The sequence below is a fragment of the Gadus morhua genome, chromosome 3 (assembly GCF_902167405.1).
Source record: "Gadus morhua chromosome 3, gadMor3.0, whole genome shotgun sequence".
NCBI lineage: Eukaryota > Metazoa > Chordata > Actinopteri > Gadiformes > Gadidae > Gadus > Gadus morhua.
In genome coordinates, this window is record NC_044050.1 from 24,757,525 (window position 1) to 24,773,789 (window position 16,265).

General features: G+C 51.0%; 1 protein-coding gene across 1 annotated transcript; it reads right to left on the reverse strand.

The window, feature by feature from the left end:
- Positions 1 to 48: 48 nt before the first annotated feature.
- slx4 (SLX4 structure-specific endonuclease subunit homolog (S. cerevisiae)) lies at positions 49 to 16,254 on the reverse strand. Its single transcript, XM_030351037.1, has 13 exons — positions 14,899 to 16,254; positions 14,256 to 14,496; positions 13,357 to 13,599; positions 12,617 to 12,831; positions 11,867 to 12,171; positions 11,300 to 11,522; positions 10,107 to 10,297; positions 9,333 to 9,479; positions 8,674 to 8,846; positions 5,283 to 7,795; positions 3,678 to 3,777; positions 2,599 to 2,919; positions 49 to 701 (listed from the first exon to the last, which is right to left on the reverse strand). The coding sequence occupies exons 1-13, from the start codon at positions 15,353 to 15,355 to the stop codon at positions 329 to 331; spliced, it is 5,502 nt and encodes a 1,833-aa protein (XP_030206897.1). The 5' UTR covers positions 15,356 to 16,254; the 3' UTR covers positions 49 to 328.
- Positions 16,255 to 16,265: the final 11 nt, after the last annotated feature.

Here is a 16,265-nt window from a genome sequence, read left to right on the forward strand (position 1 = left end):
ACTGTGAAGCTACCAGGGCCCTGAACGACTCACACTACATTAGACTTGTACATTTGCCTCTTTGTTTATTTTCCACAATGGGCCTTCATTAATCATACAACAAAATATCTAAAATTACACAAATATTACAAAACGACCAAAACATCTCATACTAAAATAACAGGGAACATGGACAGTGCGGCAGAAATGATCTAAAACCTTCCCTTGTGGTCAGCTTATATATCGACCATGAAATCAACCCAAGTGCCTCATGTCTCAGCGGCTGACTGTGTAAAACCACGTCAGCCGGGTTGCGTCAGTTGTGCTCATCCCCATAAATACAGGTTCTCTACCTTCCCTCCGTGGCCGGAGCCGTCTTCCTCTTTCTCCCCCTCGCTCCCCTCTCCCCCTTGGCCCTCTGCTTCCGCCGCGGGCGCCCCCCCGGCTTGGCCGTCGTCACGGTGATGCACTGGGAGTCCAGGTAGTCCATGAGCTTGGCGGCGCCCAGGCGGATGCCGGCGGCCTTGAGGCGGGCCTGGAGCTGGGCGAGCACCAGGGGCTGGTAGCGCAGCACCTGGAGGTGCAGGTCGGCGTTGGACAGGATGAAGGCCCGCACCGCCTGCACGCGGTCCCGCTGGCGTCCGGCCGCCTGCGAGGCGGTGACGGCGCCGTCGCCGTCCGACTCGCTGTCGGAGGAGGAGTGCAGCAGCTCCGGGTTGGACCTGAGGAGGAGCGGCGGGGGCGTGGGAGGAGACGCTCGTTATAAATACAACTAAAAAGGGAACGGCCATAACCATTACACAGACCCCAGGAGTGTTCTGAACCCATCAGAGTACTACTACAACTAGTAATATAGTACTACTAAGAAGTTCTGAACCCATCAGAGTACTACTACAACAACTAGAAATATAGTACTACTAAGAAGTTCTGACCCATCAGAGTACTACTACAACTAGTAATATAGTACTACTAAGAAGTTCTGACCCATCAGAGTACTACTACAACAACTAGTAATATAGTACTACTAAGAAGTTCTGAACCCATCAGAGTACTGCTACAACTAGTAATATAGTACTACTAAGAAGTTCTGACCCATCAGAGTACTACTACAACTAGTAATATAGTACTACTAAGAAGTTCTGAACCCATCAGAGTACTACTACAACTAGTAATATAGTACTACTAAGAAGTTCTGAACCCATCAGAGTACTACTACAACTAGTAATATAGTACTACTAAGAAGTTCTGACCCATCAGAGTACTACTACAACTAGTAATATAGTACTACTAAGAAGTTCTGAACCCATCAGAGTACTGCTACAACTAGTAATATAGTACTACTAAGAAGTTCTGAACCCATCAGAGTACTACTACAACAACTAGAAATATAGTACTACTAAGAAGTTCTGAACCCATCAGAGTACTGCTACAACTAGTAATAAAGTACTACTAAGAAGTTCTGAACCCATCAGAGTACTACTACAACAACTAGTAATAAAGTACTACTAAGAAGTTCTGAAATTATCCGTGTAGTACTACCACTAGTAATATAGTACGACCAAGAAGTTCTATAAATGATCAGAGTACTACTACACCAACTAATAATATAGTACTACTAAGAAGTTCTGACCCATCAGAGTACTACTACAACAACTAGTAATATAGTACTACTAAGAAGTTCTGAACCCATCAGAGTACTACTACAACTAGTAATATAGTACTACTAAGAAGTTCTGACCCATCAGAGTACTACTACAACTAGTAATATAGTACTACTAAGAAGTTCTGACCCATCAGAGTACTACTACAACTAGTAATATAGTACTACTAAGAAGTTCTGAAATTATCAGAGTAGTACTACAACTAGTAATATAGTACGACCAAGAAGTTCTATAAATGATCAGAGTACTACTACACCAACTAATAATATAGTACTACGAAGAAGTTCTGATACCATTTAAGTTCTACTACAACTAGTAATATAGTGCTACTAAGAAGTTCTCAAATGATCAGTACTACTACAACTAGTAATAATAGTACTACCAAGAAGTTCTGAAATGATCAGAGTACTACGACATCTATTAATCGACGCAGAATGAATAAGAAGATCTGAACCGATCAGAGTACTACTACAACTAGTAATATAGTACTAGAAGTTCAGAGTACTACTACTCCATGTAATATAGTACTACTACGAAGTTCTGAAACGAGCCGAGTACTACGACATCTATTGATAACGTACTACTGAATAACAGGTATTTTTCAAAGTGCATCCTATCTTTGTAGAAACAGTAAGCTCCTCAGGATTCCCATAGACCTTTGAAGAACAAGTAGTAAGTTAAAGTAGTAGACGATTATTAATGCTACTTTAACGGCACGGACAATCCAAAATCCCGGTCGAAACTAGATGGAAAATGTGTCGTTCAAAACGTGACGCAGCTTTTACTTCTTGGCCACCTACAGAGTTTGTTTTATACGATCGTTAAAAAACAACAACATGTTATTTCCCATCGACATTTGACCGAGGTAACCGGAGTCTCGGAGGCGGGACTTATTCCTCAGAGGTCTATAGGCTGCCCCTCCACGCACCCAGGCCTGGTTCCCGTGGTAGAGCCTCACCTCTCTGACTCCTCACTGGCCACCGTGGAGGAGGAGCTGGAGCCCTGGGACGAGGACAGGGGCTCCGGGTCCTCGTGGCCCCGCTTCACCGGGGAGGCGCCTGTGGGCACGCCCGGCCGTTTGAACTGAGGCCCCTGGGAACCGGAGGGGGGCCGGGCGCTGGAGGCGGTGGGCCGAGGCCTGGTGGGTCCGGGGCCGCCCAGGAGGGCCGCCCCATCCTCCTCCTCCTCGTCGTCGGAGTGGACCAGCTGGTGAGTGTACTGGTGGATCTGCCTCAGCTTCAGGATCATCTGTCTCTTGGGTAACGGACGCACACCGAACCTGGACAGACGCGTGTTTTTGAGGTGTTTCACGTTAGGTCCTGGGTGGATTATTCTCATACTCGATCCATCGGTCATTCTTTTATCAGATGAATCTACTCATCATTAGGTCTGTGGTTATAGCAAATGCCCATCACCAGACTAAAAGGTTGCAACGTTAAATCTTCTTGCTTTATCGGGCGAGCAGCCAATAAAAAAAAGGGATATTCATTTGACTATGAGCCATGAGCAACATATTAGAATATTTGAGGAAGAAGGGAGCCAATGTTTTGTATTTGTACTTAATAAATGACACAATTATTTGATCAAAAGTTCATTGAACTTTTGATCAAATAATTGTCATTTATGGTGGTCCTATAGTCCTGCCCCGACAAATTTAAGACCTTGAGTTACAGTATTTAAGACCAGCATAATGACATTTATAAAGAATTTAAGACTTTTGAAGGCCTTCAATTTATAAACATGAATTTAAGACTTTCTAAGGATGCGCGGACACACTGTTCAATAAGATAAATTTCGACCCACTAATCGTTCGACCCAAAATAAGGTCAATGTTAATAAACTAGACATAACTAACCTAAACAGTTTACCGAAACAAGAGTTCAATCAACAGATCCAAGCCCTTCATTTCCCACCGACTGTCCTACACTGGAGATCCATGGCACATAAAGTCTGCCATTGTTGTTGTTGCAAAGGGGATGCTTGGATCTCTTAACGGCCCTATGCCTTCCCCAAACCATGTCGCTAGCAACAACCTACCGGTCGAGCTTGTTCTTGAGGTCGGGGGTGTCCATGTCGGAGTAGCTGGGCATGGGGGTGATGGGCACGAGGGCGATCCGCTTCCTGCTCCCAGTGGACACTGGAGGGGGGGCGGGACGAGGAGAGCATGCATGGAAGTAGGCTCGCTCGATGCACGGTACCCATGTATGCTGTGGACCTGAGGTCAAAGGTCAAACCATCCGAAGCGCCTCGCTCTGAGCTTGGCTGAAACATCCGTACGGCTCGTCAGAATCACTCAGTGGCAGTGGAGGCTTCTCCGTTGAGGAGAGGGAGGAAGATCCTCCTTAACTTTGTTGAGAATAAAAAAATGTAGATTGCCCAGACTACTACAATGAATGAATGCCTTTAAATATGACTATTTTAATGCCTTGGAATATATAATGTTTGTTTCCCTGGTTAAAAGGGACATTAGCACCCCCTATCGCCTATCTCTGTCTGAGAGCATTTAGCGTGAAGGCGCCTGCCAGGAATGTAATCAATAACAATATAGCACATTGGTCTTTGTGATAAGACATATGTAAAATACTTGAATTGGGATTCATGGTTTGGTTGATCAAACTCCAAACAGACTTCACACACTGAATTCCCAAATTCGAAAGTGCTATCTGGCCTTTGTTTACCTTCGAAGCGGGCAAGAATCGTTATAAAGAAGGGATTTTGACCAAGCGTATCGGTAAGCGATGTGAAGTGAAGCCAGGAGAAACAGTTCGGATGGTTTGGTCACCCGGAGCGGTATGGTCCTTTAAGGTTCTGCTGACTTGTAAAGCACTACAACAGGCTGATTGTCACAACGTTACAAGCATCTGGCAGAAGAAGACAAAACACGTTATAATTACACATTACAAACAGTGAACTAACCAACACCAAATATGGGCAAACTGAGCCTGCATGTCTGTGTATTTGCAAATATCATGGAGGTGACAACCTGTATGTTGAGGATGAATGAAAGTCATCCAAGTTTCTGTTCTGTGATTAATAGAGAGCGAAGCTATTCTACTCAAACAATGAATGCATATCCTATAACTCTCCATCCTCCATCCAACTCTCCATGTAAGTGGTGTCGGGTGGTGGCCAATAGGTGGCACTCTTCCCTCTGGCCTTAGCGTCAATCCCGATGCCCCAGTGCAGTGACGGGGACACTGTGCTGCAGAAGGCGCCGTCCGTCGGTCCTGACTCACTGAGGTCATGAAAGATCCCAGGGCACTTATCGCAAAGAGTAGGGGTTTCCCCGGTGTCCTGGCCCAAGCAGGCTCATTCAATCCGGCCCCCTAATCATCCTCCTGTATAATTGGCTGACTCATTAATTCCCTCACTCTCCACCTCAAGCTGGTGTGTGGTGAGCGTTCTGGCGCAGATTGGCCGTCGTGCATCACCCAAGTGGGTGCTACACACTGGTGATGGTTAGTGAGGTCCCCCCTTCACTGTAAAGCCTCTTTGAGTGTCAGCGCTTTTCTTTTGAGAAAAGCGCTGTATAAATTCAATCCATTATTTTTATTATTATTATCCTCAATTCAATGGAGGAAGCAATACTAAAACATGAATGATACCATCATAACCCTCTCCTCGTGTGTGAGGAAGGTTTACCTGGGGTCTGGAATCGCACCGCAGCGTTCCCCTTCTGCGAGACAGGGAGCGCCTCATCCTGTTCCTCCGGCTCCTCCTGCCAGCTGTCCCACAGCTGGGGGTCCAGGAGGCTTCCGTTGACCTCCGGGACTCTGTGAGGGGTGTCGGGGTCCACTGACGGGCGGGCGGCGGCGGCGGTGGTGGAGGGGGGCGTGCCCGGGCTTCTGCTGGCGGAGGGGTTCGGCCCTCTGTCCGGGTAACGGCGTGGAGTGAGGGGGGGGTGTTGTTGCAGGGAGTGAGGGGAGACGGGGCTGTGCTGGTGCGAGCTGACCCCCTCGCTGTCCTCCAGCCTCAGGCTGAAGCACACCGCCTGGCCGCCGTGTCCCTCGCCGCCGCCGCCCCCGCCGCCGCCCCCGTCCAGTCCCCACGAGTCGTTGAAGGCCATGGGGGGCTCGTCCATGAAGCTCTGGCAGAAACCGAGTTCGGACCCCCGTTCGTGCCCCGCCTCCGACTCCGCCCCCCTTTCCACCGCTGCTTCCACTCCACTCCCTCTTTGCTCGCCCCGCCCGCTCTCGTCTGCGTCGCCGATCTTCTCGGGGTCCACGGTGTTGCCGTGGCGATGATCCGATCCCAGCGTGCGTCCGGAGCGACCGACGTCCGCGTCTCCGTCTGGACCCGAGGGGTCTCGGCAAAGCGAGGAGGGGGAGGCCGAGCGCGACGGGTCCGACCGGGAGAGGTGCCCGCGCCCCAGCGCCTCCCTCGCGGGGTCGCCGCGCACCAGGGAGGTCCCCAGGGGGACGGGGGGCTTGGGGGGCCGCGCGTGCAGGGGAGTGCTGCTGTACGGCCCCGGATGGCCGTGGGCGGGGGTGCTCTTCGTCGAAGAGGAGGAGAGAGGCGGGTGGGGGAAACCAGGAGGTCTCGCGCCGGGGGCCGGCGGGGTAAACGTCCCGGGCAGGGGCTGAGCGTCGAGGCTGGACTCTGGCCCCTTGCTCTTTGCCGGAGGGCCGTCTGAGGCTGAGCTCCCCGAATGCGCTCTGCCTTTGGAGCGGGGGGAAGAGGGGGGCGAGGACGTGCTGGCGCTGGCGCTGGCTCTGGGGAAGAGCCGCGTCCGGAACATGCTGCTACGGGTCTGGGTGCAGATGCTGCTGCTGGGGTGGCCGGCCGGCGGCGGCGGCGTGGCCGGGATCAGCCAGGACACCTCCGGGGAGAAGCCCAGCTGGTCCGGACTCTGGGCGGCCACGACGACCACGCCACGGGCGGAGCCCTGCCCGCCGTCGCCCCCTCCCTCCTCGGCGCCGTCGCTCCACCCAGGACCCTGCACATCTCCCCCCGAAGGGGGAGATGTGCAGGGTCCTGGGTGGAGCGACGGCGCTTTGATCTTCGTGTACCGCCGGTGGCGCTGCGACCAGACCGGGGAGTGGGGCGGGGTGGGTCCGGGGGAGGCGGCGGGGGCCGGGCCTTCGCCCTCGTCCTCGCCGGAGGAGGAGTCCGACAGAACGATCAGCTCCGGCTCCGCGCGTCTCCGCGGGGGCGGGGGGTCCGGCGACGCGGGCCGACCTGCGCCCCGAGGAGCGGCACCCTCTCTCTTCGGCGACGTCCCCGGGTCGGCGGCGGGATCGGGGTTGCCGGGGCGACCGCCCCCAGGCGCGTCCGCATCCGGCGCTCCCCGGCGGTGCCTGCCCGGGGACAGACCCGGGAGGGGCAGGCCGGGCGTGCTGGGGGGGCCGGGGCTGTCGGAGAGGTCGATGATCTCGCTGGGCGAAGACTGGAGGCAGGTGGCGTCCGAGCGCGCCGTGGCCGCCCCGTCCCCTCGGGGGAAGGCTCCTTCGGGGGACCGGAGTCGGGGCGGAGTAGGAGTCGCTTGAGGGGGGCCAAGGGTAGAGGTAGAGGGCCGGGGGCTGGAGAGCGGGGGGGAGGCGGGGAACTCCTCCTCGCAGACGTCCCAGGAGCCAGAGAAGAGGCGGCTGTAGCTGAGACTGCTTGGAACCTGGCAACCGGGGCTCCGCTCACGGGCGTCTGCTTCAACACACACCGGGGTCTCGTCATGTTCTGGACCGCCTGCCTTGGTGAACAGGTTGTCCTCTGCCGATGTGGGCTCTTCATCCTCATCCTCCTCCTCCTCCACCGACCCCGTGCTCTCCCGTTCCTCCGCCAGCTTCCTCTGCGTGGCGGCGAACTCGTAGATCTCCTCCATCTCCTCGTCGTTCACGCGCTCCTCGTGCCCGTCCCCGTCTCCGGACGCCAGCCGACCGTCTCGCTGGCCGCCGCCGTTGACGTCGTCGCCTCGCCGATCCACCGATGTGCCGGCTGTGGCTTCTCCCCCACCCTCCTCCTCCCCCTCCTCCCCCTCCTCCTCGCTCCACATGGAGCGCAGCAGCTTGGTGAAGTCCTGGTCCCCGCGCGCTGGCTCCACGCCGGGGCTGGGGTGGTGGTTGTCCCAGGGCTGCCCAGCCTCGACTGGGTCTTCCTGTGGCGCCGAGTCCGCCTCCTCCAGGTAGAGCTGGGCCAGACTCTGGAGCTCCTCCAGGTCAAATCTACAAACACAAACGGTCGCACATGAACACCACGTCAAGACATTTATGAATGGATGGCGAGTCAGAGACAGAATCTGGGCCCCTGTATGGGGCAAGGGGAGATGACCGTTCCAGTTATTCTGGTAATAATGCAATAGTGACATCTAGAAGATACTATCAGAGCTATTAAATAGATTTTTGGGACTATTCTGAATGCCCATGCTTATCAAATGCACTTAAAAAAACAAAACTGTAATTACCTTTTCACTAATTCAATAAGCAAACAGGTAAATCATTCGTTGGTCAGGGTCAGGGTTAGAACAGGATGAATGTATTTCCATTTTATTGGTAACGTAGCCTATAATGTAGGTCTGAATGATTTGGGGAAAAAATCTTATTGTGTTTATTTTGACCATTATTACGATTGCGATTTAATGTGCGATTTTTATAATTGATTAAGTTGCTTATGTTGTGCATTATTCACAAAAATAAACAAAAAAAATCATTCTTTAGTATGACCAACAACATCGGAAGCATTCAACATAAAAACTGCTCCTTCCTTTAGGCCAGGCCGATGTGTTGATTAATTTATATAATATAATTTATATTATAAACGTCTTTATTTAACTATTGAATTGTGAAATAAAAATAAATGAATCGTACTGATTTCCAGTAACGGTAAAAAAAAAAAAAAAAAATTGGTTTTGTTTTGTTTTGTTTGTAAATCGCAGCCGTTGCGATTTGCTTACCGCGTTCTATTACTTCGCGATTTCGATTAGAAAACTGAAGACGGTCCACCATAATGAAACATTAACCAGCACATCCTCCTCCCCGAGGACGTCCTCTTCTCCCCAGACGGCGTCCGGCCGGTTCAACCAGCGGCCGCGCGCGGTACTGACCTGGTGGCCAGCCCCAGGAGGGCGGGTAGCAGGGGGCCGGCGGGCACGGGACACCGGCCCGTGTAGAGGTACTGCAGCAGAGCCAGCACGGCCTCCCCGGGACAGTCCCCAAGCAGCACCCGCTGGGTGCTGGGCAGGCCCTCCTCCTGCACCCCGAAGCCGGCGTCATGCACCTGGGAGGACCAGAGGGAACACGCAGGGGATAATGATAGTGCTGGGGGTGGTGGTGGTGATGCTAGGGGTAGTGGTGTTGGTGGTGGTGGTGGTGGTGGTGGTGGGGGTGGTGGTGGTGGGGGTGGTGCTGGTGCTGGTGGTGCTGGTACTGGTATTGCTGGGTCTTTCCCTGGTTTGATCATGTCAATACCGTTTCCCCCAAGCAGTCTTTTGTATAGTTAGCTTGTGCGTTAGCATTACTGCATGTTACTTTCTTTATTTCAGGTTATAAATTGCTGCATAATAAAAAGGGAAAATAAGTCGTATTTTCTAACTCATTTCTTATTTTAAATGGTTTAATTTTTAAATGTACAGTTAATTGCAGTACATTGACAATATACCATCAATATATTGTCAATGTGAGAAGATACAGTTATACACTGTATCAGAACTACAAATCTGCTTCCCTATACAAATATATTTGCATGACCTGCTGTGTAACTTACCATTTGGGCCAGCAGGGGGCAGCGGGCGTACAGCATGAACGAGTGGACGGAGAAGACCTCTCCGCTGTCCACCTGGACCTGCACGTCGCTGAGCTGAGGGTTGTTCACCATGCTGCTCAGGTCACATGACAGCCTGGACAGCGCCACCTAGCGACCAACATACCATTACACGTCACTCATGTCATTAGGAGAAAGTACGATAAGTACGAAAGTAGGATAGAAGTGCTGTTTTCAAGAGCTGGCAGTGTCTACGGGTTACTTTGTTGACCTGGATGGAATCAAATTGAGCACATTACTACACCAAAAATGTTTGCAGTATTTCATTGGTCTAAGTTGTGTGACACAAGGAAGTTTACTTCACTGGGGCAGTACACAATAACAACATTTTTTTAAATGTGTCATAGTTAGTCAAGAATTAAGATCTTCATTCCGTGGACCAATCCTACATTAAAATGTGTGTGAAATAAAATCCTCCATATGACTCGCTCAAGAGACGAGATGCAGTAGAGAAGATAAGGACTATACACAACTCACAAGAGCCTGGTTGATTGAGTGAGTGCATCTACGATAGTGAGTGATCCCTGATCTCTACCGCGTGAAGGAGGAACAGTATGTGCTGTGGCTACAGACAGTGGGTAACTGCCAAGTGGTTCCACTCCTGGGTTGCAGTAACTGAGAACGTGGATCCGCTCAACTTAAAGTGTCGAAACGTCTCTCTAACACAGGCCCTGGTGGATCCAGCCAATGGGTGCTGAAGGTGCTGGGTCTCCTTACCGACTCTCGCCAGCCGCTCTCTGGTTGGCCGCCCGGCCTTCCGGAGTCCCTGATTGGCTGGCTGGAGGCGGCGGCGGCGGCGGCGTCCCCCCCGGGGAGAAAGCCGCTGAGGCCCATCTTGGCGTCGCACTCATCTGGGATGAATCCGCTGAGCGGGAAGTCAGCAACGACGGCGGTGCCACACGCCTCGTCTGGGGACAGATTATTACCGTTTACTCCTTTAGGAGGAACCTTCATCCAAGTCTAGTCGCTATGGAAACTAGTCCAGTGAGTATGAATGCATGGCAGTTAAGGACTATTTTCCATCCTGTGTGTCGGTGCCCGTCTGAACACGGGCCTGTCAGCCAAGGCAGCTCAATTATGGAAAGATATTATAATCACGATTATTTCGGTCGATATTGAATTCACGATTATTCAAACTAGGGATCGACCGATATATCGGTCGGCCGATATTATCGGCCGATATTCGCGTTTTTTACGTGTATCGGTATCGGCCGATACGCGGCCGATTTTCGCCGATTTTTTTTTATTTTTTTTTTATTTTTATTTTTTTACTTGTTCTACCTCACCTGTTTTTACTATTTGTTAAATATAGTTTTTTATATTGAAGTTCAATAAATGTTCCTTTTTTTTAATTGAGACTTGTAACATTTGTTATCAGTGTAATTTTTATGATTGAGGGAGCAAAAAAAAGAAAAAAAAAAAAATAGTATCGGCTCTAAATATCGGTATCGGCGTATCGGCGTATCGGCTAAGGCTGATGAAAAAATATCGGTATCGTATCGGCCCTAAAAAATCCATATCGGTCGATCCCTAATTCAAACGCTTATTTTTGAGTTTGAAAACGTGGTGCATTTACACAGCATTTCTCTCCCAAAGAAACACTTTGTAACTGAGAACTTAGAAATCTCCCCTTAAAAAATACAAGATGTTCTAATAGAAAATGAAAAAAAAAGAAAGAAAAAATAAAATAGAGAAGGATGTACAAATATGCAAACAGCTGTTCGGCAATTTCGAAAAACATGCAATGAATGAAAAAAAAAAACTACTATTAAAAAAGATTCATTAAAAAAATCTCCATCATATTAGTTTGGAGAAAAGAAATACGAAATCACGATAAAGATTGGATTAATTGCACAGCCTTTCTGTGAGCAGAGCCCTGACTCTGTTTCTATGCCGTAGCAGACGTTTACCTCTGAGCCACTGGGACAGGGACCGGCCCTCGTCAGCCAGCTCCATCACGTCTCTCAGGGCCTGGCTGCCCACAGACAGCCGGCTGGTTCCAGCCCACGATGGGGACGGACACGGGGGTGTCGGAGAGGGGAGAGGAGGAAGAGGCGTCATCTGGGGGTCTGCTTTGACGGGGGACTGGATGGAAGGTTCCGGAGGTACCTTGGCGATGGAGGCCACGGTCGTCTAGGGGAGAAGGGGGATTAAACGAAGCTTGGATCAAACGGATTCGTAGGTATTGCCAAGGAAAGCGTTTGAAGCTCCAACACCCATGTGCTTCATTTCACAGCGTTTCATGTCGGAACACAAGCTCAACAAACCGTTTCACATCAATGTTGGGGGGAAAGATAGCCTTGGTACACGACTATAAGTATAAAACAATCCGAAAATGAAGGCAAGCAGTGCATCCCATGTAAACACAAAATGCAATACAAATAATTGATCATCAGTGCTATGGAAACATCCTGAAAAGAGCGACGCTAATTCCCTGAGCATCTACAGGGTATCCGCCCCGGTCAGGTCAAACTCACCCCGGGGGGGTCCCTGGTCAGCAGGAGGTCCCGGAGCTCCGGGGTGTAGTACTGGGCGGGGCCGCGGGTGTCCGCGTCGTCCCGCAGTGCGCTCGCGCTCCACAGGGGGCGAGCGGGAGCAGAAGGCAGTCTGCTGGGGCAGCGGGGGGGCGTGGGCGGGGAGGGGGGGCGCTGCCGCAGCAGGAGCGCGGCGACCCGCTCCTGCACCCTGGTCTGAGCGGCCAGGGCGTCCTGGACGAGCAGGAGCGGCGGCGGCCGGGGGGGCCCGCCCTTCCTCCTCTTGCCTCCCTTCCTCCGGCCCTGACCTGCAGCCGACGGCAGGAACACACGGCTTCAACGTCGGGTCAAACGTTCTCCAAACTAATATAAGCAAGTTTTAAGTTTTTTTCAGTTTTTTTTTGCAAAAAACAAGCGTCTGGATACATTTATGTACATTATTTAGGGATTTTTACATTTTCTATTTGAACATTTTGTGTATTTTTAAAAGGGAAATTTCCAAGTTCTCAGTTACAATGTGTTTTTTTGGGGAGAAATTCTGAATAAATGCATCATGTTTTCAAACTCAAAAGCAATCGTGATTTCAAAATTAACCAAAATAATCGGGATTATGATTTTTTTCCCAGAATCGAGCAGCCCTAACCTGGGGCCTTTCGCCCTCAAAGCATTGGCTGCAATCGCACGCCACTGGGTGCCACACATCACCACGGTGAGAGAACGCCGATGCCCGCACGCACGCACGCACGCACGCACCTGCTTCTGCTCTCCACTGGAGCCGAGGCGCCACGGCGGCCAACGCGGCGGCCGCCTCCCTCTCCAGCTCCTTCTCTCGCTCCAGCAGCGAGGAGCACAGAGCCAGGGCCACCTGGGTCTCCTCGTCCAGCGGCTGGGCCTTCTTCCTGGGCCTCTTCGTGGTGGGCAGGCTGGGGTCCGCTGGCTCTTTCCTTTTGGAGCCTCTGGATGCCCCACTGAGGAGGGTCGGAGATACTTGGTACAGGGGTCGCTGGTTCAGAGACAGAGCCGCAGCCTCTCCTTGGAGGTGTAGTGGCAGAAATACTCGTCGTATATGAAGTATTATACGCATTTTATAGTTAAGTATTCAGGTACTCAACCCGTAGGTGCTGAAGCAGCGGTGACCAATGACGACGCACGGATGCTGCATGCAAGCATTTACGATTTTACATTCAGGACATTTTGCCGACGCTTTTATCCAAAGCGACTTACAGCGGTCAATGCACACATTCACACATCGACGGCGTAGTCGGCGACGCAAAGCGACGGCCAGGTCGTCGGGAGCGAGTAGGGTGAAGCGCCTTGCTCGGGGACACGTCGCCGCTCAGCCAGCAGGGGGCGGCGATCGAACTAGCAACCCTTCCGGTTACCAGCCCTTACCCGCCCTACCCCCGGAGCCAAGCCGACCCCAATGCATGTGTGACACTCAGAGCGTCCGGGACTCCCGGTCGTCATAACAACAACAACCCACGCCGGCTCACCGCGGGGGGGGGCTGCCGCCGCCGCCGTCGCCGCCGTCGCTCTGCACCGCCGCCGCCTGCCTCTGGAGGCACTGCAGCAGCACGGCCGGGGCCACACCCATGTCTGCGGAGCAGCGCTTCAGGTGGGCCGCGCGGCTCTTCGGGGCCTTGAACCTCTTCCCGCAGATGGGGCAGTCGGCCACGCGGGGGGGGGGAGGGGGCGCGCCGAGAGCGGCGGGCTCGCCCTCCGTCTCGTCCAAACACCTGGCCGGTTGTGGATGGACAGGAGCACACCGAGACCAAATGTGTTTAAAGGACAATAATAATAATTTGACACTTGCAGAGAGTTGTAACGGTTTGTTTAACTAAATTTTTTAATCTATTTTAAATGTTGTCATTTCAATATTTTTTTCATATTCATTTATTGAATACATTAATTACGTATACATATTCAGACATTATTTAAACAGAATTGTGAAAGGCAAAAAGGAACGGATGGGGGCCAACCACATGGGGTGGATGTCCGGATAAGGATTCCCAGGGTCTTAGGGCTTCAGAATTGATTTCTTCACTATAGCAGATTATATATAAATACCTCAATAGACAAACTTTCCAAATGTAACTTTAATCCTGTTGTGAATCGTGTCATTTAACATTTTAAGAGCGAAAGAGAGCGAGAGAGAAAGCGAGAGAAAGTGTGAGAGAGACTAAGAGAGAGAAAGAGCGCGAGAGATAGAGAAAGCGTGTGAGCTTAGATAAGGTTTCTCAGGAAATCATGCCGGCACCACCACAGCGGACCTGCTTGTCAACCTACTTTGTTGTATTCTACTTCTGACCACGGACTCTTTAACTGAATGCAATAGCAGCAACCATCACCTGCCGTGATACACGCTGAACATATGAAAGTGCTTCCGGCGTACCTGTTGAGGTGCTGCGTGCGTCCCTCGGGGGTCATGTGGGACATGTTCCGCTGGCAGAGCTGACAGAAGAACAGGCCTTGGTCCTCCAGGGAGTCAACGCGCTGCTGGTCCGGGTCCTGATGCAGACAGAGGTCAAGGGAGGCCTGCCGCTCAGGGTCCTGGGCTGCCTGGGGGTCCTGGCTCTGCTGTAGACGGAGGGCCAGAGCGGCATCGCTGGACCCAGTCTCCTGCGGCGGCTCGTCTGGCAAAAACAAAGAGGAAGAGTTGGAAGATGTGATGAAGAAGATCCAATGGAGGGGAGGGACTGGGTTTACGAGTGTTCGGCAGTTCCATGAGGTAAACCATGGAGGATTATTGGGGCCGAGGGTGACTGACTAACTATTCAACACGCTAGATAGGGATGGGGGATAGGGATATTATGATGCTCATATGATGGGTTGTGTTCTCGAAGCAGATATCCTATCCAGCAGGAATGTGGAAACAGGGAAAGAGAGATGGTAACTAGAGCTGCATCGGATAATATTACAAGTGCCAAGATCCTAAAACATATAAAAGAAAACAAATATACTCAGACATGCGTCACTTTTAGCCGTGAAGTTCACTGATTTGTGATTATACGTTTGGTGGTTTCGTTGCTTCTGACCTTTGTCTTTTGGTTGCTTGGGGACCGCGTCGCTCCTGTCGTCGTGTACCAGCATGTGTGGGCTGGCTCTCTTAAACTGCTGCATTCGCAACAGTACTTTGTCTCTGGCACGTTGGCCTCCCTCAACGACGTGCAGTGCTTCACCCGAATCCGTGAGCCCAGGTGGCCCACCATCTCCGGCATCACACAGGGCATATCCATTGTCCAGACTTTGCTCAGGTCGACGTGTTGGAGCCCAATCGCCTCCAGGACCGGGCTTGGCTTGGATGGGCTTGTATTCCGGAACAACGACCTTCTTCTTTCGCGTCTTCTTACTCGGATCAGCAGTGACGTTCCTGGTCTGGCTGAAAGACTGGGGCTCTGCTTTCCGGGACAACACCGGATCAACTGCTTTCTTACGAACTCGTTTTACAAATTTAGAACAGATGTCTGCGAAATCCTGATCCGAGTCATCCATGAGACTTTACGTTTGAGTTGTAGCTGCTATCTGCTCATGCTAACACACTACAGGAGACGGGGAGATCTTACTTGAACATGATTTCATGATTTAGTATGGGCCCTCGTAGGGAGGTCGACTAAACGAAGCGGCGTCTGATAACGCTGATTAATATAAACGCATTCAATGTCAGACAATGCACAGCGATGGTTTGTTTTCAAACTACTCGGTTCGTTTCACGTTTCCTGTCAGGTGACCACTCTTTTACGTCACGTGATCTAAATGTAACTATGTCCGATACTGAAGAAGATGCTGCTATCCATTTTGATGGTAGGCTGGTACGAACGACCAGGTTCAGCGAAAACGTGACGTATTTCCCTTGCTCCAGCCTTCCAGTTTGCTATTTGTGTCCGACGAGTTTAAGAAGAAAACTATTTTGGAAAAAATAAATAATCCAGTGTATAATGGTTGCCAGCCTTTACAGAAACATTAACATTGCAAGCCTTTTACATTGCAATAATATTTTGCCATTTTCGCCAATTTTTATTTCAACAAGTGCTGTCGTGTTTCTGTCGAGCCACGAGGGGTAGTAGCGAGCTAGTCATCATTAGCAACATAGCCTCTTTGGCAAACCAGCTTGAAAACACAACTTTACATTGAATTTCACGCAAAGCAAGACCATAAATTGGTGACCGGATTAAAGCAGCAATGAAATCAAGTGTGTAAGAGGATTTAAAATTGACATTACAACCCCCAACGTGGTACAAATACAAAGAAAATACAGCTCAATCCCCATTGATTACGGGCGCAGCCATCTTGTTTGCTAGTTGTACAGATCTGCTCGCTCTACTTTGAAATCGACGAGATACTACGACCGAAAGGGGGCGTGCCTCAGTGAAATGCCGCAAGAAAGCTGGGAGATTGGCGACTT